Here is a 26032-nt window from a genome sequence, read left to right on the forward strand (position 1 = left end):
GAGAGGCGAGTCACCTGTGGACCGGGGCCGCCCTATGCCTCAGAGGAGATAAAGGCCAGCTCGCCCAGTCCCAGGTTGCGGAAGCAACATCATTGGTAATCTCTTCCTGCCGGCATCCTGACCTGCTCTCCTGAGTTCCTGACCACGGCCGACTCCTCGCTTTGGACCTCGCTTGGCCCCTGACAGACAGCCTCCTTACCCTCAACCTAGGATCGGACTTAGATCACGCCGCACGGTACCCCCCCCCCCCCGGGGCCAGCACAGTCTCATAGATGGGATGGGATTTATCCATTGTGAGAAGGAACTTTTCAGAATCAGAAATACTTCTTTTATGCAGTTCCCCTGCAAGTAAACTCCCCCTCCCTTCTCCTTTCTTTTATAAGTAGTTTGCCATGTACTTTCAAGTATTGTCTACATAGTTTTAAGAGCCTTCAGGTACTATATAATATCTGTTAAAGGAGTGGGGAACCTGTTTCAGCCCGAGGACCACATTTGCTTCTGGGAAGAGCCATGTGACAATGGAGGGTGGTGCCAAAGGCCAAAGTGGGCGGAGCAAATAATGCAAATGTTTTACTTTTGTGCAGCAGGCTAGTTTCTACACCCATCCTATCCTCCATTCAAGAGGCATTATCAGAAATCAGTGGCACATGCTATTGTACTGATTCATTTTTTACTGTGCATTTGATTAGTTGTATCTTACAAAGACAATGGTTATTTATTAAAATAATCTGGGGATTAAACCAGTTTTCTTTCCCTGTTGGATATTTCTTGCCACCCACCCCTCTGCCCGCCACGTTCTGGGTGCCCCTGGACTTCAACGCAAGCACACCATTCCAAGTCCAACTGGAACCCTCCCAACCCTACCCTTTATGCTCAAGTTTCCTGTTGCCTGTTGCTCATTAGATCCTTGCTTAGGAACAAAGGGAGCTGAATGATAGCAGGTCAAGAAAGCTGAGCTAGTTAGCAAAGTGGGGAGGGGTGTAGTGTCCACACCCGGAAATTTTTCCATGGAAGTTTTTCCATTTCCGAAGTTTCGTTTGTAACAACAAGGAAAGGCTTCCAACTGCATCTATAGTGGTACCTCGGGTTAAGTACTTAATTCGTTCTGGAGGTCCGTTCTTAACCTGAAACTGTTCTTAACCTGAGGTACCACTTTAGCTAATGGGGCCTCCTGCTGCCGCTGCTCCGCTGGAGCACGATTTTTGTTCTCATCCTGAAGCAAAGTTCTTAACCCGAGGTAATATTTCTGGGTTAGCGGAGTCTGTAACCTGAAGCATCTGTAACCCGAGGTACCACTATATTAGGCAAGTGTAGCATTTTCAGAGTTGAAATTGTTGGATTGCCATTTGGTCACAACATGGAAGTGGGCCATTTTGGAGATAGCACCCACCCTCGGCAACGCCCTCCTTGGGTGATTTAGGCGTCTCGCTAGCGTGGTGAATGCTCTGATTATGTCTCGCTTGGAACTACTGCAATGCGCTCTACATGTGGCTACCTTTGAAGGTGACCCGAAAACTACAACCAATCCAGAATGTGGCGCTAGACTGGTGACTGGGAGCGGCCGCCGAGACCACATAACACAGGTCCTGAAAGTCCTACACTGGCTCCCAGTATGTTTCTGAGCACAATCCAAAGTATTGGTACTGACCTTTAAAGCCCTAAACAGCCTTGGCCCAGTATACCTGAAGGAGCGTCTCCACTCCCATCGTTCAGCCCAGACACTGAGGTCCAGTTCCAAGGGTCTTCAGGAAGTTCCCTCACTGCGAGAAGTGAGGTTACAGGGAACCAGGCAGAGGGCCTTCTTGGTGGTGGCGCCCACCCTGTGGGACGCCCTCCCATACGATGTCAAGGAAATAAGCAACTATCTGACTTTTAGGAGACATCTGAAGGCAACCCTGTTTTGGGAAGTTTTTAGTGTTTGGATTTGCAATCCTGCTTTATCACTACCCTAAGGAGTCTCAAAGAGGCTAACATTCTCCTTTCCCTTCCTCCCCCACAACAAACACTCTGTGAGGTGAGTGAGGCTGAGAGACTTGAGAGAAGTGTGACTGCCCAAGGTCACCCAGCAGCTGCATGTGGAAGAGCAGAGACACAAACCCGGTTCACCAGATTACGAGTCTACCGCTCTTAACCACTACACCACACTGCTGATATTAATACGTTTGATATTTTATCACTTTATTATTATTAATATTCTTTTGGGAGCCACCCAGAGTGGCTGGGGTAATAATAATAATGTAATTAATAATAATAATAAGACAAAAATTACTTTTGAACACCTCTTAAGAACCTGTATGTTTTCCCAAGCTTTCCTGGACTCAGACATCATCATCATCATCATCACCATCATTATGATTTGCTTTGCTCACTGATCAGTTTTATTCGTGAGCTGCAGTTGCACTTCGTTTGGCTTTTGCAACATTTTGTTTAGTGTTGCTCACATTTGTAGTGATTTTATTTAAACCGCTTAGAGATTTTTGCTCTGTTGAGCTGTATCAATAAAGAAGTATCGCCATGACTGACACCTTTCCTAGTGCAGACAACCAAGGAGTCTCCAGAGGCAGCTGATGGTTGGGTTTCATCAACAGATCGGATACCTTGGCTCTCTATTTACTGCATGGCCTGTTTGGCTGTACAAGAGCTGGTGCCCCCTTTAAGTTGGGGGACAGGGGAATGGGGGTTAAGCACCTGCTGCCAATCCCTTATCTTCATCTAACGTAAAATACACTTTAGGCCTGGGATCTTAAACAGGCCATTTTCTCTGTTTCCTGCCTCCTTAAAAAACAGACATGCAGGTGCTTTTAAAATGGCAGCTATTTTTAACTTAAGCAGACAAGATTCCCCTAAGAGGGAGTGAATCGATGTTTCTTTTAAAGAAAGAGAGAAAGAAGAAGAGACACAAGTCCTTGAGGAGGAGGAGCGCTGAGCAGCATAAACCTTTCCCTAGACAGGGGTTTAAAGAGTCCTTCAGTCCCATAAGTGGCTGCTTAGACATAGTCTTGACACTTTGGCAGTAATTTAGCACTAGAAACATATTTACGCTTAAGATACGGCGTCTCAGCCCTCTCTTCTTGTAAGAGGTTGCTAATGGGTTGTGTTTTTAAACATTAATAGCCCCTGAGCTTGATTCTCTTGCATTTGATGTCTTAATATGGCAGGGTGGGGAGGCCAGTTTACGTATGCTACTCGACTTCTGGACTTACGGCAAGGGTGATTTCCCTCTTAGGGTGGTGGTTATATCGGAGCACCGGTCAACCACAAGCTCTGCGAGATGAGAACACCCCTTTGTGCTGCCAGCCCACACAAACTAACAGCAGTGCCAACTCCAGGAGTTTGAGAGGCCTTGGGCACATTTGCAAAATGGAAAAACTGTCATGGACACCACAAATGTGCACCACAACTAGAGATGAGAAGGTCTGGGGGGGAATTGGGGGCGGGAAGAGAGGGTTTTTTTCTGTTTTTTCCACCCAAAGCCATTTTTTTCATTTAAAAAAAGGGGGGACCCTGTTTTCCCCCCATTTTTTCTGATTTTTTTCTAGGCCTTCCCATCTCTAACCACAACTAAGCATATGCCACAGCTTGTTGTTTTGATGGATATTGTTTTAATACTGTACATAGTGCATGCAGGGATGCAGGTGGCACTGTGGTCTAAACCATTGCGCCTCTTGGGCTTGCCGATCAGAAGGTCGGAGGTTCAAATCCCTGAGACAGGGTGAGCTCCCGTTGCTCTATCCCAGCTCCTGCCAACCTAGCAGTTTGAAAGCACACCAGTGCATGTAGATAAATAGGTATTGCTGTGGCAGGAAGGTAAACGGTGTTCCCGTGCACTCTGGTTTCCGTCACGGTGTCCATTGTGCCAGAAGCGGTTTAGTCATGCTGGCCACATGACCTGGAAAACTGACTGCAGACAAACGCCGGCTCCCTCAGCCTGAAAAGCGAGATGAGTGCCGCACCCCATAGTTGCTTTTGACTGGACTTAACTGTCCAGGGGTCCTTTACCTTTTACCTTTTATTGCATACCGTGTAGAGATTATTAGAAAAATCTAAGAACAAGTGTTTTTCAAAGAAACAAATGTATAAATGCATAAATAATGTTGGCTACAACTGAGCTTTTAATCTGAGCCTAATTTCAGCACGGCAAGGGGCCCAGGTTGAGTCCTGTGCCGGTACAGGTGCATGTTCTTTATGCTAGCAAATGCTCTGTGAATAGTAGGGGTGGCCCTCAGAAGAAGTGTGGCAAATAGTCAAGAATGACGGGGAGTTTCAGTCCCACAGCATAAGACTAGAATCCAGATCCACCTGAGTCGTGGGATAGGCAGGACAGAGAAATGGCGTATTTTTTCACACAAACACATTGTTAAATAAGATTGCTTCCACAAGACGTAGTAAAAGCAGATTAGACAAAGTCATGGAGAATAAGGCTCTCACAGTGGCTGCTGGTTACAATGGTTATAAATTACCGTATATTTCGCTCTATAAGACGCACCAGACCATAAGGCGCACCTAGTTTTTGGAAGAGGAAAACAAGAAAAAAAAAATCTGAATCTCAGAAGCCAGAACAACAAGAGGGATCGCTGCGCAGCGAAAGCCTGCATTCACTCCATAAGAAGAAGAAGAAGAAGAGTTTGGATTTGATATCCCGCCTTTCACTCCCTTTAAGGAGTCTCAAAGCGGCTAACATTCTCCTTTCCCTTCCTCCCCCACAACAAACACTCTGTGAGGTGAGTGGGGCTGAGAGACTTCAGAGAAGTGTGACTGGCCCAAGGTCACCCAGCAGCTGCATGCGGAGGAGCGGAGACACGAACCCGGTTCCCCAGGATTACGAGACTACCGCTCTTAACCACTACACCACACTGGCTCTCAATAAGACGCACACACATTTCCCCTTACTTTTTAGGAGGGAAAAAGTGAGTCTTATAGAGCAAAAAATACGGTAGTTCCCATTGGAAAATTGCTGTTGCGCTCCTGTCCTCTTTGTGGGTTTCCCATAGCCCAGTGTGGGAACGCAGTACTGTACTGTATGTCTAGTCCAACAGGAATACCCCTATGCTCTCATCTTGACTCCTGTGGGAAGCAGGATACAGCACTAGCGCTGTTGGTCTGTTCCAGCAGGCGTCTTCATGCCTTGCTACTATTGTACACGCTGCAAAAAAATAATAATCAGAGTGACACTGATTATAGAATTCCAAAATTTGGCTTTCTGTCTGAATTCCTCTGCTTTTCACAAACCTCAGGGATGTATTGTTACTGCCCACTTCCTACTGTTTGACATGACAGTAAGCATATATTATTTGTCACCAATCCACAGGAAGATGCGGTTCCGTTCTGCGAAGAGACGGTTTCTGAAATAGCATGCTGAGCCCCCAGTTTGTGCCCTGCCCGTGTTCCTGTGCTCAGTTTAAAAATGAGAAGATTGTTCCTTTAGCTGCTGGATGCATCGCCCTGCTGTAGGTTTTTGGAGGTCCAGCACATGGGAGGAGCCCATGCTGTCCTCAACAGTGATAATTACATTCTTGCAGCAGGAGCGCTCATTGGCATTTAATCTACAGAATACAATAATCTAGGCCTGCCAAGCAAGTGTGCTCATGAATACATTGTTAGTACTTTGCCAGGGCTCCATTATTGTTTGTCTGGCCACTCTTCTGTTTTAGATCACTTTTCATTTAATAATAATAATAATAATAATAATAATAATAATAATAGGGTTTAAAACAACTACACTGGCTGCTGCTTAATTTTCCAAAGTGCTAAGGATTACCTGCAAAGCCATATATGACCCGGTGACCCAAGAACATAAGGATGGCACTTCTGGATCAGACCAGAGGCCCATCTAATCCAATATCTTTCTCTCACAGTGCCCCCGCCTACTATGGGAAGCTGGAAATCAAGACCTGAGTGGAACAGCATTCTCCTTCCTGCATTTTCCAGAGACTGTTTTTCAGAAGCATACTGCGTCCGACATGGGAAGTAGAATCAGGGTTAGTGCAGAGGACTACTCCCATTTATGTGGGGGGTTCCATTCCAGGCTTCTGTGTGCATATGTGAAATTGTGTAAAATGGGGAGCACCCTGGAGAGTCCTCCTCAATCAAGCTCACGTGAGCTGGAGGGGCAGCAGAATCTGTGCAGCTGATGTGCGCAGGAAAGAAACTCCAGTATGCTTCTTTGCGTGCGTCAGCTGGGCTGGTCAACAGAGCTATGCTGTCCTTCCAGCTCATGAGAGCCAGAGGGACAGCAGAGCTGGGTTGACTTACAGAGCTTTGCTCCTTCCCCATGTGTAGGAATGATCGCTGGGTGTAGAGCACACTCCCCGCCCGCAAGCAGCCTCCTGCATGTGTGACCTTGGGATATGGGGCACATTCCCCGATAAGGCCACAGCTGTCTGAACATCTTGCCCTTTGTCTAACCTTTTGCAGTCTCAATAGTCTGCCGTGTCCTGTCTGTGACCTTTGTCTCTGAGACCTTTGTCTCTTTTGTCATACATTGTGCAAGGGGAAAATGACACGGTGGAAACAGGTGCCAAGATAGCTTTGTACCACCCCACGATCTCAGGACTGGAAGGTGTGTAAAGGTCACAGCCCAAAATGTATCTGCCTGGGTTTGCGTATTGTGTCAATAAAAGGAGCCTCCACAGAGCTGACCAGCAGCTTGCTTGCAGCTCAGCTGGGCCTGCACCGACACTCATCCAGCTCCCGCAAGGGGGGCAGGGCTCAGTTGATCAGGTGCTCCCATTCCTGGGTACCACTTCTGGGTACCCTGCACCGCACACATGTGCGGTTGTGCGCAAATAGAATCGCATAAATAGGAGTTGCCTGTAGTCTTTTAGTTGTAGTGTTAGAAGTAGTAGAAAAAGATCTGGGGATGTGAAGAGCTGCCTTCTCCCACACAAACAAAACTGAGATAATCTTTTGAGGTCCTTCTGGGAGTCCTTGTCTTCCAACGTTAGGCAGATGGCATCCAGAGACTGTCGTCTTCTTGATTTTTTCGCCTCGTTTCTTGGAAACCTTTCCCCCAGGAAGCTTGCCAGATGCATAACCTCACGTCTCTTCAATGCCAGGCAAATATCTTCTTTCCCAGGCCTTCCAAAATATCTTGTGAATTGCTTTTGTGCTGCTGTTTTCAACATGTTTTAATTTGATCGGTTTTGATCGGTTTTGTCATTTTTGTTTAATGCTGTTTGGTTAGCCGCGCTAGGAGATGAAATACTGAAGGATGGAATATATATTGAAAAACAAAGTAAGACATACAAAAGAGACTGATTGTAAGATGATGATTTGACAACACTCAGTTGAAGTTATAAAGTGTAAACACAAACCCGTATCTCCCAGACAATTTTCCTGCAAAACGAGAAAGGAAATGAGTGAAAATCAGTTGCAGCTAAAGTACTTTCCATAAATTGAGAAAATTATGTTGGGTTTTTTTTCGTAATTATGCTTTCTCTTCCTCTTGCCTGTACAGTGGTACCTCGGGTTAAGAACTTAATTCATTCTGGAGGTCCGTTCTTAACCTGAAACTGTTCTTAACCTGAGGTACCACTTTAGCTAATGGGGCCTCCTGCTGCTCCGTGCAATTTCCATTCTCATCCTGAAGCAAAGTTCTTAACCCAAGGTACTATTTCTGGGCTAGCGGAGTCTGTAACTTGAAGCGTCTGTAACCTGAAGGGTCTGTAACCCGAGGTACCACTGTATATCTTACGTGTATGCGAATTTCATTTTATTGTTTTTGTAATGTACTCTGAGGAACAAAATAAAACAGTTGAGGGGGAAACAAGCCGTTTAGGAGTTCATCCAATCTGGTGTCCTCCAGAAGTTACACCAAAACTCCCATCAGCCCCAACCAGCATGGCCACTAGTCAGTGATGAAGAGAATTCTAGTCCAACAACACCTGGATGGGGTCAGGTTGGTGAATGCTGTCCTGGGTCTGAATTCTGCATTCTGCTGTCCCGATTCACAGGTTCTGTGTCCCCGATTTATAAGGAAAAGGTGCTTTCCCACCCTTGAAAACTGCTGTTGTGTATGTGAATTATTAAGAAGGCTATTGATAAACTGGAATGTGTGCAGAAGAGAGTGATCAAGATAAGGAGCCTGGAAACCTAGCCTGATGAGTAACGGTTGTTTAGCCTGAAGAAGAGGAGACTGAGGGGAGATAGGATAGGCATCTTCAAATTGCTCAAGGGCGTATGGAAGATGAGCAAGCTTGTTTCCCCCTGCAGGATATACTCAAACCAATGACTTCAAGTTACAAGAAAGGAGATTCTGACCAAACATTAGGTAGAACTTTCTGACAGTAAGAGCTGTTCGACACAAGAACGGTTTCCCTGGGGACTCTCCCTCCTTGGAAGTTTTTAGGCAGAGGTTAGAATATGGCCATCAGTCATGGTTTGCTTTAGTTGAGATTTCTACATTACAGGGAGTTGGACCAGATGACCCTCAGGGTCCCTGCCAAGAATTTTATGATTCTATTTTTGTTCTAAATCAACTGGAATCCGTTGATCAGCTGGGATATATTTAATTATATGACAGCCCTAACAACAATGCAGATCCGTTGTTATTTCTTGCCTCATTTGGAAAGTCAAAGCACTAATGGCTGCCCTAATATCAAGACATCATTCTCAGACCTTTCTCAGTGACCTCTTGGTACCAGAGTGACAAGAGCTGTTCTGCCGTGGAACAGTCTCCCTCTGGAGGTGGTAGACTCCTTTCTTGGAGATTTTTAAGCTGTCGTGATTGAGATTCCTGCATGGCAGGGGGTTGGACTCAACGGTTGGGGTCCCTTCCTTCTCTACAGTTCTATGATGCTATGTATATATGATTCTATAATAATATAGGCTGCATTTTCAAGATCTGTTGGAGGACCAACAGGTGGAGTGAGGACATACCTCACAATTGCTTTTCATCTTAAAGAAGATTAATTGAAATGGGGTTGGCATGTTCAGTGATTATCCCGATTGTTACCTAAATTACATCTGGTAATATTTTCCCACCTGCCATTAAACTCTTGAGATGTCTCTGATACCTGTACAGTCATACCTTTGGATACAGACGCTTCAGGTTGCATTTTTTTGGGTTAGGAACGCCGAAACCCAGAAGCACCGGAATGGGTTTTTTCCAAGTTTTGGCGCATGCGCAGAAGCGCCAAATCGCAGCCCACGTGTGCGCAGACGCGCAGCTGCAGGTTGCAAATGCTGCGGGTTGCAAACGTGCATCCTGCATGGCTCACGTTTGCAACCCAAGCATCCATTGTACTTGTAAGCATTGATTTATTAATTGCCAGCCATATGGACAAGTGCCAGGGCGAGATCCCTTCTTTTGTTGACTGCTCTGTGCAAAGAGGAATGCCTGCGACTGCACTGAGTCTGGAGCATCCTTTGCCAACCTGATGCCCTACAGATGTTCTGGACTGCTGGCTGGGGCGGAGGGAAGTCTTAGTCCAAAACATCTGGGAAGGCACCAGGTTGACTGTTCTGGAGCGCTGGTGTCTTGGTACAAGGTGAGCCACAGAATGAATGTCCCAAGCTGGACAAGACATCTGCTCTAAATGGCCTTTTTCCTTGTTCTGCCTTTCCAGTCTAATATTGTGAAACTGACCAAGCCGGTGGCGCTGTGGACCCAGCAGGATGTGTGCAAGTGGCTGAAGAAACACTGCCCTAATCAGTATCAAATCTACAGTGAGTCATTCAAACAGCATGACATAACTGGTAAAGTATGAAATATAAAGACCTATTTCACTTGAGTGTGTATTGCTTGTTACGATTGCTCTTGTTTTGCGAGGGGGCGACCTCCGATAAAACTTGTGCTTCATTTTTTCGCCCGGTGCTGAGCGGTGGGGAGGCCAGGAGGGAATCGGCAGCGTTCCCAGCTATGTTATCCGAAGGAGCAATCCGCAGAAAATATACAGTGAGCGAGCCTTGCCGTGATAAAGGATTGTGGTTTTTAATCTATATCTTTTTTGACACATGCCCACCTTAGGGGCCTGGCTTAAGGCTGAAAGGGCATAAATGAAACAAACCGATTCTGCTCCAATAAGACTTCAGAATACAAGAAGCATAGCTTCATATGAGGAGCCCCGTGGAAGAACACTGCCTTTCTATACAGATGCTACCAACCAAGCCTGATGTGTCTGGAGGTCAGGATATGAGCTTTGAGAGCTCATTGCTCTCTCTTCAAAGAAGAGACAGACATGGAGAATCTAAATTCAGCTCAGATAAAAATCAGAGCCAGAGGGGAAAATTCTGTCTTGCTCCCCTCCCAGCCACCTATCCTCTCCAGCACCAGGCCTGAGGGCGTGCCAGAAGTGTGTTGCATGCTGTGCTCACAGGACACACCAAGGGGGGCACAGCCCCCCATGCCAGCTGATCAATTCAGCTTATCTCCCCCTCTCTGCTCATCAAACGATCCATCTAATAACCGGGGAGGACTCCATATGCACCCCCAACTAGGTGCTGGTCTTTGACAACCCCAGAAACACAGCAAGTTTTCTTTGCTGTTTGCCACCATGGCACAAATTGGTGCGGGGTCAGTGGCAGAAAAAGAATTCCTTGGGAATCCAGATCACGGTTCTGAACTGTAAATTAGCTGCTCTGAGTTTAAACCACACTTGGATTATTTAGATCTGCCCGTGGCCCTGGTGTTGCTATCAGACTGTGAGTAGGCAACCTAAGCCCAGGGGCCAGATCCGGCCCAATCGCCTAATAAATCCGGCCCGTGGATGGTCCGGGAATCAGCGTGTTTTTACATGAGTAGAATGTGCTCTTTTATTTAAAATGCATCTCTTGGTTATTTGTGGGGCCTGCCTGGTGTTTTTACTTGAGTCGAATGTGTGCTTTTATTTAAAATGCATCTCTTGGTTATTTGTGGGGCCTGCCTGGTGTTTTTACATGAGTCGAATGTGTGCTTTTATTTAAAATGCATCTCTGGGTTATTTGTGGGCCTGCCTAGTGTTTTTACACGAGTCGAATGTGTGCTTTTATTTAAAATTGATCTCTGGGTTATTTGTGGGGCATAGGAATTCATTCATTATTATTTTTTTTCAAAATATAATCTGTCCCACCACAAGGTCTGAGGGACGGTAGACCGGCCCCCTGCTGAAAAAGTTTGCTGACCCCGCTATCAGACTTTGCAGGTACTCAAGGGGGAAACCAATATAAAAGCAACACTGAAATGAAACTTGTGCTTAACCTCTTTTTGCTAATTTTTTTTTTTTGCCCTCTTGAGTTATTTCAAGTTGTGCAAAAGTATTGTGCAGCGATATTGCAGGAAGTAAAAAGAATTTAATATTCTTGTCAAGTGAAAGCTTACCTGAAGGAGCCTCTCCACCATTCAGCCCAGATTCCTGCATTTGGAAGGGATTGGGTTTTGTAGCCCCTTCCCAACCTACAACTTTATGTAGCTTCTGCCCCTTTTAAGATCTCTGGGGCAGGGTAGCATTCATCCTCCACCAGGCTCACTTCTCGGGGGTGGCTGGCACGGATGAGACGATTGCTAGGCGAGTACATTCCTAAACGGTGTGTCGCAACGAAGCAGCAGCGGAGGTACCATGAGATATAAAATGAGGATAGACTCCTGCTGTGTCCACCTGCAAGTGAGGTTACCCGTTGCATTTTTGCATGGTTCTCCAGCTTTCACTGGGAAATCTTAACTGCGGGGAGGAATGAAAGTGGCCTTCCTATTTATTTTTTATTTTTATTTTTATTAACAATTTAAACCCATAACAAAATATCAAAACATTATTTTCATTATTTCCCCCTTTCCCCCCCCACCTCCCCAACAAACCCTCCCCACCAAGACATCCCTCAGCTCCTCTCTCTGATTTCTCAACACATACTGTTCTCTGCATACTGTAAAATTGTATAAATCCTTATATTATCTATCCATCATATTAACCATCAGTAGATTTGTGTATGTTTATTCAAAACCTGCCAAGGAGTCCAGTTCATTTTGTTGTCTTTTTAGATACAGTGGTACCTCAGGTTAAGTACTTAATTCGTTCCAGAGGTCCGTTCTTAACCTGAAACTGTTCTTAACCTGAAGCATGACTTTAGCTAACGGGGCCTCCTGCTGCTGCCGTGCCGCTGGAGCAAGATTTTTGTTCTCATCCTGAAGCAAAGTTCTTAACCCGAGGGACTATTTCTGGGTTAGCAGAGTCTGTAACCTGAAGCGTATGTAACCTGAAGCGTATGTAACCCGAGGTACCACTGTAATTTGTAAAAAGTTCCCACTCTTCTTTGAAGTCACAGTTGTCCTTATCTCGCAGTTTGTATGTCAGTTCAGCCAGTTCTGCATAGTTCATCAATTTCTCTTGCATCAGGACTGGATCATTTAATCATGCAGAATTGTAGCGCCTTTGGGTATTCTGTCTGCTGAATCTCTGGATGATTACCTGCACTGCCTGCTTCCAAAAGGACACACCCAGAACAGTAGGAGAAAATGCAGTTTAGTGGTAGAGCCCTGCTTGAATGCAAAAGGCCCCAGGTTTAGTCCCCTCATTTCCAGTTAACAGGGCCAAGTAGCCAAAGAATGAATTACCGTACCTCTGCCTGAGACTCTGCCAGTCAGAGTAGACAACACTGCATTAGATGAACAAATTACCTGACCTAGAATATGGCAGTTTTCTCTGTTCTTAACAACTCAAGCAGATGCATGTGGGCTGCTCTCTGGGCAGATAATTCTAACTCTTTCACCATCCACCTGAGAGCAGGAGCCCTGTTATTTTAGGCACGTCTTCTCCAAAATTTGTGGGATTTTTTATTTTTTTTAAAAAAAACCCCAAAATCTCCAAAGCGAATAATTTTATAAACTCATGGGGAAGCTGGTGTTAAATCGGCTATATGCCCACTCTATTGTTACAAATCAGGAGCAAAACCTAACTGGAAAATCTGTGTAGGATTAACATGTCCTTTTGAATAATATGCCAGACAGGGCTTATCTCACCCCCGCCCCACCCCAATCCGCAGATTCCATGTCATGAGTTCTTACAGTTCATCTGTTGTAGAGGGAGGTAGCAAAACCAGCTTACAAATTTTTAGATTGATAATTTTAAAGCCATGCAACAGTCTTAATTTGCAAAAGCAAAAACCCTTGTGTGATATTTTAAAAAGCATTTTTAACGAGTGAATTAAAAACCAGCGCAACAGGTAAAATAATAATAATAGTGAATTGCTAACAGTAGCAAGATAGCAGCAAATGTCACTTAGCCATTTAAAAATGCCTCAATAAATAAGCGGGACACAGGTGGCGCTGTGGGTTAAACCACAGAGCCTAGGACTTGCCGATCAGAAGGTCAGCGGTTCGAATCCCCGCGACGGGTAATGTTGGTGGTTAACAAATGAGGTTTAAAAGCTGTCTCAAGGCAAATCTTTAAAAATGTAGTATAAACACTATCTGGGAAACACTGGCCTCCGAACGCTCCTGTTAGAGAACAGCCTTTGCCAAAGGTGTCATGGACTTTGAAGACACTCGAACTCAGGACACAAGGGAGAAACATGCTAGGAGGAAGACACGCTTGGCAAATCCACACTGTGATCAGCTCCTGCCCGGAAACCAATGTCCCCACTGTGGAAGGACGTGTGGATCCAGAATTGGCCTCCACAGTCACTTACGCACTCATTGTTAAATGAGTGTTTATGGAAGACAATCTTACTCTGCTACGAGTAATCACCAAAGAAGAAGAGGAAGAAGAAGAAAATGTATAAATAAACCATATATCATATACCACAGTCTCCCTTGCCTCTCATTCCAAGATATGTGCCTGGAATCTTGCACTGTTCAGAGACTGGGTCCAACAATATATATGATCATTTCATGTTCCAGGGGAAAACTAGGTCTAAACAAGCATTACTGTGTAGGCACGTGAGTTTTAAGCAGGTTAACAAGAGAGATGCAGTGTGCAGTAATATTTTCAACAAGGCATTTTTTCAGTGAAAGCTAACCCACTTTCCACCAACACCAGTATGCAAATAAATTACGAAAAGCAGCCCTACTCAGCATTTCCTGATGCAAGGTCACAACATCTGGAGTCTACTTTTCATAGATAGCTAAACAGACAGAAGTGTCACATGTGTCTCCCATCTAGTTTGGCTGCAGTTTGGCTTTTACAGCTGTTTCCAACACACCATAATGTAAATGTTAACCTCTTCCAATTCACAAAGATAATTCTTCATCTGCTTGCTCTCTGAACAGAAACGCCCCTAAAACCCCCACTGCAAATCAAATAACTGAGAACGTGGTTTGATCATAAATCAGTAAGAAATATCCCACATAAATTACTATCCACAAATAAGAGTTATGCATTTCACTCACAAAAACAACAGCATTTTTGTAAGAGCAAATCTCTACCACACTAGAGTAGACAGCAGAGTTCTAACCCAACAATAACAATTACTTTTGAGGATAAGGAATTATTTTCTACAACCAAGTAAACAAAACCGAGGGGAAAGCCCTCGTACTAAGTTACCTTGCTCCACTGATTTTTAGCAAATGATTAAAAATGGAAGCTGAGAGCTGCATTGTGCACTGTTCAACATTTCAAGAGGTTACCCAATGACTGTGCAGAGCTAACATCTGTAAGAAGCACCACAACATAAAGCAAATGTATATAATTATCAATCTTTTTCAGCATTACTCACCCCACTGGAGAGGAGCCAATTGCAAGTGCTCTAGGACCAGTTGATTGAGAACCCCTTCTATGCTTGCTTGCTCGGTCCCTGCTCCTGCCAACCTAGCAGTTCGAAAACACGTCCAAGTGCAAGTAGATAAATAGGTACCACTCTGGCGGGAAGGTAAACGGCATTTCTGTGTGCTGCTCTGGTTCGCCAGAAGCGGCTTAGTCATACCACATGACCCGGAAGCTGTACGCCGGCTCCCTCGGCCAATAAAGTTAGATGAGTGCCGCAACCCCAGAGTCAGCCATGACTGGACCTAATGGTCAGGGGTCCCTTTACCTTTACCAATAAATAAGCAGGCCTTTGTCTGGTGCCTAAAAGTAATTAAATTCGTCACCTGGCACTGCTTTCTGGGGGACACAGCACTGCTGAAAAGCCTTTTCCACATTCTCCAGGTATCTCCACCATCAGAGATCCGGTTGATCCACAGCTGGGGCCAGCAAAGCTTCTGAATACGAGTTCCTGGAAACCACAGGAGGGTGGAGTGCTCTTGTGTTTAGATCCTTCTTGCCCTGCGGGCATCTGGTCAGCCACTGTGAGAAAATGATGCTGGACTAGATGGGCCATTGGGCTGATTCAGCAGGGCTCTCCTTATGTTCTTGTGAGGGATGATCTTACCAATAGGACAGGCTCATGTGGAAGATGGTGGTCCTTTTTGGTGTCTGTGTCCCAATTCGTAGAAGACCCTAAATCAGGAGTTGGGATACTTGTCACTCCCCTGGTGTTGCTGGACTACAAAGCTGACATCTTCCCTGACCAACTACCCTGCCAGCTGCCGCTGATGGAAGTTAGAATCTGGCAACACCTAGAGAAAGGAAATCAGCCCTGAGTGCTCACTGGAAGGACAGATCCTGAAGCTGAGGCTCCAATACTTTGGCCACCTCATGAGAAGAGAAGATTCCCTGGAGAAGACCCTGATGTTGGGAAAGATGGAGGGCACAAGGAGAAGGGGACAACAGAGGACGAGATGGTTGGACAGTGTTCTCGAAGCTACCAGCATGAGTCTGACCAAACTGCGGGAGGCAGTGGAAGACAGGAGTGCCTGGCGTGCTCTGGTCCATGGGGTCACGAAGAGTCGGACACAACTAAACGACTAAACAACAACAACAACACCTAGAGGGCCACATGTTTCTCCACTCCTTCATTACGGTCTTCTACGAATTCCATGGTAATCTGCGCATTAAGAGGAACCCTCTGGAAATGCTTAGTTAAATGAATGTTCGAAATGTCTATGCTGCAGAGAACTCTATAGCAACATTCCGGGAAGGGCAAACGATGAAGATTTGTCTTAAAATGACTGCGAATACACATCTTGGAACCCGAGCCACTTCTTCCACATTTGCCTCAAAACTTCTCAATGGCCGCTTTCTCAGTGAAGTGGTGCACCAAATTTATGTATGGACTAAGTAGGAGAGAAGGAATAAAAGCAGCGGTCAGTAGACTTTTTCAGCAGGGGGCCGATCCACTGTCCCTCAGACCTTGTGGGGGGCCGGACTATATTTTGAAAAAATAATAATGAATGAATTCCTATGCCTCACAAATAACCCAGAGAAGCATTTTAATTAAAAACACACATTCTACTCATGTAAAAACACCAGGCAGGCCCCACAAATAAGCCAGAGATGCATTTTAAATAAAAGGACACATTCTACTCATGTAAAAACACGCTGATTCCTGGACCATCCGTGTGCCGGATTTAGAAGGCGATTGGGCCGGATCCAGCCCTTGGGCCTTATTTTGCCTACCTATTGATTAATGGTTTGTTTCCCCTGCACCTCAGTCTCAATGGGCTTCCCAGAAGGATGCTTTTGAAGACCTGCAGTAACTTTCCGTTCCTCAAGGGGGAGCTTGCGCACAAATTACTACGCCGTTTTCAATTTTTGTGTGACTGTAATGCGATCCTGCCTGTGAGAATGGATTGAAATTATTCAGGAGAGCTATAATTTGATACAGCAGATGCTTTTTTTAACAGCACAACTATAAAAACAACGTTTTGTGTTCCAACCAAGAGACGCGTTTTATTACATTTGCCATTGTAGTTAAGCGTGCGTGCTCAGATTTTTGGTCACTTCCAGTTCCCGCTTCTACCCCTCCTCCAACCCCCGAAATTTATTCTTAACTTGTAATTTATTTGGCTAGATAACACTGCTCTGGGTTTGAAAGTTTCTGGCAGGGAGTGAAAAAGTTAAACTTGCCCTCCCTGCTACTCAGGCTGCCCCTCCCTTTCCCTACCCCACCCCTAATATTTATATATGCATATTTAAAACATGCATTCACCCAATTCTCTGGCTGATTTAAAAATTGGCCATTTTTATTGTGCGCAAAAAAAAAAGGGAAAAAGGAAAACAGATTCCAGTTGGAGAAGGCAGGCTGTTTTCTCGGTTAATCATCAATTATCCCCTCTTTGTTGTGGGAAAGTTGTAGCTTATAAACAGCTCGTTGAAAATGTAACAAGAGAGGAAGTATTGCAGATGGGGAATTCGCTATGATCTTGCAAAAGCAGAAACCCCACCATGCAGTTAAATGAATCCTTTGCCTTGCTAGCTGAAAGGCAGGCTCTGCAAATGCAGCCGCTCATTTGGAAAAGAAAAGAACACATCAAGGGCAATATATTCAGCATGGAGCGCAACACACTGGAATATTTTGCCATAACTCTTTTCAAGCTTTCCTGCCATCAGGAGGGCTAAAAGCTGCTTGACGAAAGGTGTGATTTCTCGGAGTTTTAACAAGAACATATAAGCATATAGGATGAGCACACTTCCCAGTTTTTAAGTTCTGCTGGGGCAAACAGATAGCCCAGTGGGGCTTCAGGGAAGAGCTAAGCATTGATTTTTGATTATTTAATTTCTATACCATGTAATATATTAAAAATATATCTAAGCAGTACACCAACTCCCCCCCCCCCCCCGGAAGCAGCAACAAAAAAATGAAATATTACAAAAACACACAGTTGCATATAAAAACCCTACATTCATACAAAGTTACTAATATATATAAATCAATAGCAATTCATTTTCCTTCCTCTCAGCCTCTGGGCTCTCCCCCAGCGTCCAAACAAACTCTCAGCTCACCCACAAAAGTCTCACAAGGAGAAGAGTTCCTGGAAAAGGCAGCCATCACCCTCGTCCAGGGTTCCTCAAACCTGGGTCTCCAGCTGTTGTTGGACTCCAACTCCCATCATCCCTAGCTAGCAGGACCAGTGGTCAGGAATGATGGGAACTGTAGTCTAAAAACAACTGGAGACCGAAGTTTGGGAAACCCTGCCCTAGTCTTTTACTCCAGACGTGCATTTTATGGTCAGGCCGAAGGCAGATGGTCCTGCCCATAGCTGTGTCCTGTTCAGTTGCACTCTGCATACCCAGTTTTGGGTGCAACAGGTTTGCTGAGTTTCCCAGGGGGTCCAGAGGATGGGAAGAGGGGCCCTCTCCACTCACAGCTCTTCCTTCACCCTCTGTCCACTATTCCTCCTCCAGTTGCTTTGTAACCCAATAGAAGACAGCTTCCCATGTTCCTATATTGGAGGTCCAGCTCCGAGGGTCTTCTGGCGGTTCCCTCACTGTGAGAAGCGAGGTTACGGGGAACCAGGCAGAGGGCCATCTCGCTAGTGGCGCCCGCCCTGTGGAACGCCCTCCCGCCAGATGTCAAGGAAATAAACAACTACAGTGGTACCTCAGGTTACAGACGCTTCAGGTTACAGATGCTTCAGGTTACAGACTCTGCTAACCCAGAAATAGTACCTCGGGTTACGAACTTTGCTTCAGGGTAAGAACAGAAATTGTGCGGCAGCGGTGCGGCGGCAGCAGGAGGCCCCATTAGCTAAAGTGGTACCTCAGGTTAAGAACAGTTTCAGGTTAAGAACGGACCTCCAGAACAAATTAAGTTCTTAACCCGAGGTACCACTGTATCTGACTTTTAGAAGACACCTGAAGGCAGCCTGGTTTAGGGAAGTTTTTAATGTTTGATGTTTTATTGTGTTTTTAATATTCTGTTGGGAGCTGCCCAGAGTGGCTGTGGAGACCCAGCCTGATGGGCAGGGTATGAATAATAAATTGTTGTTGTTGTTGTTGTTGTTGTTGTTGTTGTTGTTGTTATTTAGAAGGACTTTAACTCAGTTGCATGCAGGAGCTCCCAGGTTCAATCTCCAGTTAGGGTTCGGAAAAGCACCCTTCACCCCTGGAGGCTCACTCCATTGTCTCTCGAGACAGACAGATGCTGACAACGGCAAGGCCTTTGCCCATTCTGGCTGTGGTTGATGTGACCTGGAGTCCAACCACATGTGAAGGCTCACCAGTTCCCCATTTGGGCACTCAGGTTTAGAGATTTCCTTACCTCATCAACATACACACGTTGCAAAACAGGAACCAAAAAGCAACTATCTTTTGTATATCAATTAATAATTTTTAGGATGTTAAGCACTCTATAATTTTTAAAAAACTAAAAATGATAAAATAAACAAGAACTGACCAAACTGCGGGAGGCAGTGGAAGACAGAAGTGCCTGGCGTGCTCTGGTCCATGGGGTCACAAAGAGTCGGACATGACTAAACAACTAAACAACAACAAACAAGAACAGCCCAAACAACTTCACCTCCCCCCCCCCCATCAACTGCCTACCTTTTTTGACTTAAAGTTCTACCTTATGGAAAGGGTATCTTTAGATGTGAAAACAGCTCAGCTGTAGGGGGGTTCAGGGGTGTGGGGTGTGGAGAAGTTTTATTTCCCCCCTCATGAAATCTTCAAGGAAGAGACCGGATTCAGTTTCCGTCTGTCTTGCTCACGCTTTACCTCTCCTGACATCCGCAACCAGCAACTGCTCAGGCACTATAACTGATATGCCCCTGACAACTACCAATCTATATCTGATAAGAGAAATCCAACAAAACAAAAAGCAAGTCCTGAAATACTCCCAGAGAAGCGAAGCTGTATAAGAATACATGTTTTCATTGGCAAAGAGAATCAGGTCTGCGCTGGGAAGGATGGGCAGGGGAAAAAGTGTTTTCGAGAGGTAATGTAAGGGTTTGTAGTAGTATATTTATTTCGGTCCATGACCTGCGGTAGAAAATTTGATGAGCCCCATCTACCGCAAAGACCTACGCTGATGAGAGAGGGGGTTATCGGTTTGTGGAGGGGAGATTGCTGGTTTGTTGTTGTTCTTATTTCTGCTATGTATTTTGTGGTTTTTATATTGCAGTTTTATGTTGTGAACCAACCTGAGAAGGTGCGGTATACAAAGGGTGGTATACAAATTTAAAAAATAAGAAGAAGAAGTACAGTCCCGTAGCTTTGAAAGCCACAGGTTTCCCCCCCCCTCCCTGCTGTACAGGTAGAAAAGTATATTTTCCAACAGTAGCCCCCCCCCCCCCCCCCCGTGAAACATGTCTTTTCTTTTGGCCAGTTCTGTGCAGGACAGGGGCTGAAACGTCGTGCAAGTGGAAGGATGTACAGAGGGAGGGAGAGCACAGAATCAGTCATCTAGTCTCACCCTCTGCAATGCAGAAATCTCGGCTAAAGCATCCATGGCAGATGGCCATGGTCAAGGAGGCTGAACCTTGCCTTTGTCTGGTTGTGCTTAGCTTATTTTGTTTATTTTATTATCTTCCAAGGAGCTCAAGATGCTGTACATGGTTCTCCTGCCTCCGCCCCCCCCCCCATTTTATCCTTACAACAACCCTGCGATGTAGTAATAATAATACCATTTTTTTTATTTGTACCCCACCCATCTGGCTGGGTTTTCCCAGCCACTCTGGGTGGCTTCCAACAAAGATTAAAAATACATCAAAATGTCACACATTAAAAACTTCCCTGAACAGGGCTGCCTTCAGATGTTTTCTGAATGTTAGGTAGTTCTTTATCTCTTTGACATCTGATGGGAGGGCGTTCCGCAGGGCGGGTGCCACTACCAAGAAGGCCCTTATGCCTGGTTCTCTGTAACTTGGCCTCTCGCAGTGAGGGAACCGTCAGAAGGCCCTCAGAGCTAGACCTCAGCGTCCGGGCAGAACAATGGGGGTGGAGACACTCCTTCAGGTATACTGGGCCAAGGCCGTTTAGGGCTTTAAAGGTCAACACCAACACTTTGAATTGTGCTCGGAAACGTACTGGGAGCCAATGTAGGTCTTTCAAGACTGGTGTTATGTGGTCTCGGCTCAGAGACGGTGACTGGCCAAGGTCACCCAGTGAGCTTCAGGGCTGAGTGGAGATTCAAACCCTGCTCTCCCAGATCATAGCCCAACCCAATAACCATCATGCCACACAGTGGCTTAGTTGACACCCTGGGGAGATGGGGTGGGTGGGACACTCAGTTTTTCACTCTTTCTCATAATGCGTAGGGCATGGGTAGGCAAACTAAGGCCCGTGGGCCAGATGCGGCCCAATCGCCTTCTAAATCCGGCCCGCGGACAGTCCAGGAATCAGCGTGTTTTTACATGAATAGAATGTGTCCTTTTATTTAAAATGCATCTCTGAGTTATTTTGGGGGCATAGGAATTCATTTATTTATTTATTTTTCAAAATATAGTCTGGCCCCCCACAAGGCCTGAGGGACACTGGACCAGCCCCCTGCTGAAAAAGTTTGCCTGACCCCTGACTTAGGGCCATTTAGTCCAAGAGAATAGTGGGAGATTGAGTACAGTCATACCTCGGGTTACAGCCGCTTCAGGCGTTTTTTCAGGTTACGGACCACGAAACCCAGAAGTACTGGAACAGGTTACTTCCGGGTTTCGGTGGCTGCACATGCTCAGAAGCGCTAAATCGCACTCTGCGCATGCGCTGTATCGCAACCTTCAGGACCCTGCACGGATCATGTTCGCAACCCGAGCGTCAACTGTATAGGAAAATCTGACGTGCTTCATCACACAGTGCCTGGTTAAACTATGAAATTAGATTTCGCAAGAAACAGTGAGTCAGCACATCATGCCAAGTTCTTTGGGGCACTAGAATGAATTAGTGTGTCAGCACTTTTTATTATTCCCTACCCTTGTTAAATTTAAGCAATGCAAGGGATGTATTGCCTATAATATTTTACAAGTATTCCAATGAAAACATTTGTGTAATGCAATATTTAAAGCACAAAGAAGTGTATGTGCTTTTGTTTTCCCCACATTTAGGTGTTTCCCAAGCAATAATGGACTTCCTCAGGAATTTGTGGGCTTTCCTTTGTTAGTGGCTTTCAAGTTGAGGTTGGATGGCCATCTGTCATGGATGCTTTAGTTGAGATTCCTGCATTTCAGCAGGTTGGTCTAGATGACCCTCAGGGTCCCTTCTGACTCTACAAATCTGTGGTTCTATGTGCTCCTTATAGCACCTACGTAAGCTCCATATATCCCATCTAGAACAAAACTGCCTCTCTCCGGAGAAAAATATTTGCGTATGCATTATGTAATGTCTCTGCTAAGCAACTTCTATTACTTATTACTGCTCGCTTTTCTACTGCTGACTTGCAGAAATTGTTAGGCAGTGTGCTGGAACAGTACAATCACCCCATCTAGCAAAAAGCAAAATGCAGTAAACTACAGTTAAATTGCCCTTTTTTTTCTTTTCCTTTTCTTTAACAGAAAGAAAGAAAGCAAAGCTCTCTAGTGCACAAATAGCGTTTTATACCTTGGAAATTTCTCAGAAGGGTTATGCAGAACTTTCCAATCTGAGCTGGCTTATCTGTACAAACCTGTAGTTAAGGCCTCTTGCATGGGAGGGGAACGAGATGATGCTGATAGCATCGTGCTTTAAACAGGCACTGAAGGACTTTCCTCAAGACAGTAAAATGCAATTAATTCCCCAAGAGTTGCTAGAGGTACCAGGGTGTGGGTGGCAAGGCTGCCAGGGTTGGATTCGCACAGCGATTTCTTGGATCTGCTCCAGGGCTCAGGGCAACAGGAAGGCTGATCCAGCAATGTCGGCGTGGGCAGATCCCAGCATGGTTGTTGTTTAGTGGCGCACCAGATCAGTCAGGCTGAGACACTGGCGAGAGAGCAGCAGCCGTCTCTAAAGTCAAATGGACATCAGGAATCAGGGATCAGCTAAGGCCAAGGGAAACTGGACAATAAAATAACATGCAAAATAAAAGAGGGAGGAGAAATGTAGAATGGCACCATCACACAGTCATTCCACCTGCAGGCAGGTTCTGTAGGGGCAAGCCAGGGTGGGAACAGTGTAAGCGGACCACTCTATGGGCAAGCGATGCTCAGATTACTGGGAAAGCCCAGCCATCTCAGCTACTGTGTTTAGACCACCATAGAGCAGGGGTCCCCAAACAAGGCCCGCAGGCCGGATAAGGCCCGAGGGACTTGTTTATCTCGACGAGCTCTGCTGCCACCACCCACTCTTACCTTCGCTGCTAGGCTGCCCACTTCCGGGTCAGAGGAGCACCAGAAATAGCTTGTGCGCATGCGCAAGCATTATTTCCGGTGCACATCTGGGTCGGAGGCTGCCCGTGCACGTGTGCACAAGCTATTTCCGGTGCTCCTCTGACCAGAAAGTGTGCCAGAAGGACCATGTGCGCACACGTATGGGCACACGCTCCTCTGGCCCACCACACGATCGGCGCTGGAGACACCAGCCCGAGGCGCAGTAAGTTTGCTGACCCCTGCCATAGAGGCTATGATTTGATAGGATAGGATCTTTCATTAAGGGGTGACAACCCTTTAATTTAGGGACCCTCTTCCCCCCTGCCTCCAGCCTCCTAATTCAAGCACTAAGTAGGGAACAGGCTAATAGACTGGGTGGGATACAGAAGAAATGCAGGTTCAGAGATGGTAGAAGCAGAGCAAGGCATGGAATGCTCATTCATTCATTCCATTTGTATCCCATGTTTCCTCCAAGGAGCTCAAAGTGGCATATGCGATTTCTACCTTCCTTCTGTTATCTTGACAACAACCCTATAGCTCAGTTGGGTCTTGGTCTCAGGGTCGTGGGTCCAAGCCCAAGGTTGGGTGAAAGACTCCTGGATTGCAACTCTACAATTGTATGAACCCTGGTCTCCAAGATCCCAGTCCTAAATGCTCCTGCCAGCAGTCTCTTCCTTCTTCCTTTTCTGAATGCTGCTGGGAGCAGGACCCACAGAGCAAACTCGGAAGCTGAAGAGGGCTCAAATCAGTCTGCTTACGATTTGAGCAGGGCAGTGCTCAGAGGGAGCAATTCCTAGCTGGAGGCTGAGTTTACTGGTCAAACACCCCTAAACCCCAATAGCAAAGTGACAGCACCCTTACCTTTGTATTTTCTGCCATGAAATAGTTAGTTGCTAAAGCGGTGTTCTATTTTGTATTTATTGAAACCCAACAGTGTTTCTCTATGAGTTTGAGTACGCAAAGCATCTATAGCTGTTGATCTTAGATTGGATCAAATTCCCAAAGGTCGGGTATCTGAAGTTTCGCTGGAGGTAAATTAAATTCTGCCAATGCAATTTTCCTCTCTAGGAAGATGTTTGTAGTGATCGAAAACTACCCCATGTTGCTATACGGGTTGAAGAATTGACTAAGCAATAAAGTTGAGGTTAATAATCCATCCCTTTCTGTTCATTGCATTTTCATTCTTCCTGTAGAACCAATTCTTAGCAGTTGAAAGTAATATTAAAGGATGCTAAGGAGTTTGAGTTAATGTACTGTATGGCTCAACCTTTTAATTCACTACAGTTTGCCAAGTTCGCAACCATTTCTGCCCTGGTCATGTCCAGGCTTGACTACTGCAATGTTCTCTACTTGGGGCTGGCTTTAAAAGTAGCTTGGATTTGCTAGCTGGTCTAGAATTTGGCTGCTGGAGTTTTGAGAGGGGTGAGGGAATCAGCTTCCATAACACCACAACTGTACCACTGCCACTGCCTCCTGGTCCATTTCTGAGATGATTTTAACATTTAAAGGCTTAAATTGATATTCAGTAAACTTTTAGTGTTCAAACTGCCTTCAGTGGCTACTGCCCAGCAGTGTGGGCCCAGAAATAAACAAACACACAAACAAACAAACAAACAAACAAAACACACAAACACTGTAAACGAATGCGTTTCCCAAAGGGCACAAAGTAGGACATAAAAATTTCGCTCCAGAAGTGGATGCATTTACTATTCCCAGTTCCCATGTGAAATATAGCCCTCTTCACGCATTGCTCATTGGTGTGGTGTTAGGGGATGTGGAGGTGCACATTTAACCCTGTCCCCAAGTTCTGCATTGGGCACAAAACATCTGTATGAAGGGTAGAAGTGAAGATGATCATGGCAACAGTGCAAACAGTGGATGTGGCATCAGGGCGGAGCTAAACCACCCTCATCGTTCTGCCCGGACACTGAGGTCCAGCGCTGAGGGCCTTCTGGTGGTTCCCTCACTGCGAGAAGCCAAGTTACAGGGAACCAGGCAGAAGGCCTTCTCCGTAGTGGAACGTCCTCCCACCGTATTGGAACGTCAAAGAGAAAAACAACTACCAGACTTTTAGAAGGTATCTGAAGGGCAGCCCTCTTTAGGGAAGCTTTTAATGTTTAACAGACTACTGTATTTTAATACTTTGTTGGAAGCGCCCAGAGTGGCTAGGGAAACCCAGCCAGATGGGCGGGGTATAAATAATATACCACCTTTGCCCTCGTTATGCAAGTAATGTGCGAAGGGTTCTTAGGAGTTGGCGGTTTCTGGAAGCTCATCGGTGCCTGTCCGTAAAACAGAAAGTGTGTAGATTTTTCGGTTCAGCTTGATTGGCACTTACCCCGTATTTTTCGCTCTATAACACGCACCAGACCATAACACGCACATAGTTTTTAGAGGAGGAAAACAAGAAAAAAAAATATTCTAAACGAAATAGTGGATATATGATTTTTGTGGTTCATGCTGTGGCCACAGACATGTGATCTGACAGTGAGTTTGGAGTAGCCCAGTGCAAAAATCCTGAGGATCCATTTGGATCCATGCTTTGTAACCACAGAGGAGGGAAGGAAGGGGAACCATGGTTCCTCTGCTCACGACTGCAGCAAATCCCCCCCGCCACCCGCAGGCATTCGCTCCATAACACGCACAGACATTTCCCCTTACTTTCTAGGAGGAAAAAGTGAGTGTTGTGGTGCAAAAAATACGGTATTTGAGAGTTTGATTCTCCCTGATCTTAGTTGCTATCTCCATATGAACTGACTCAGACTCTGCAATAATCATCTGAGGCCTTTTTTCATGTGCCTCCTTCACGAGAGGTCTGGAGGGTGGCAACACGACAACGGGCCTTTTCTGTGGTGGCCCCCTGTTTTTGGAATGCTCTCCCCAGGGTGACTCACCTGAGGCCTTCATTATACACCTTTAGGAGCTAGGCAAAAGCATTTCTCTTCAAAACCAATTTCCCGCTAAGAAAAAAAGTTGCCACATATTGCATTCTTCAGAAATTTGTCCAGGGGAACGTCAGATTAGGTGGGCCACTGG

At 45.7% G+C, this 26032-nt stretch overlaps 1 protein-coding gene across 5 annotated transcripts in view; it reads left to right on the forward strand.

Moving 5' to 3' along the window:
- The window catches only part of SAMD12 (sterile alpha motif domain containing 12), a 212245-nt gene that overhangs the window by 43323 nt on the left and 142890 nt on the right, over positions 1 to 26032 (forward strand). For 3 of the 5 annotated variants that reach the window (XR_014566801.1, XR_014566804.1, XM_083749493.1), the window contains exon 3: positions 9567 to 9696. Coding sequence is in view for 1 of the 5 variants with exons in the window: in XM_083749493.1 (XP_083605619.1) it covers positions 9567 to 9696 (130 nt within the window). In the remaining 4 variants the exon portion in view is untranslated. The remainder of the gene's footprint in view (positions 1 to 9566; positions 9697 to 26032) is intronic. The other 2 variants (XR_014566802.1, XR_014566803.1) reach the window with 1 other exon arrangement.

The sequence above is a fragment of the Podarcis gaigeae genome (assembly GCF_964106915.1).
Source record: "Podarcis gaigeae genome assembly, chromosome: 7".
Lineage (NCBI taxonomy): Eukaryota > Metazoa > Chordata > Lepidosauria > Squamata > Lacertidae > Podarcis > Podarcis gaigeae.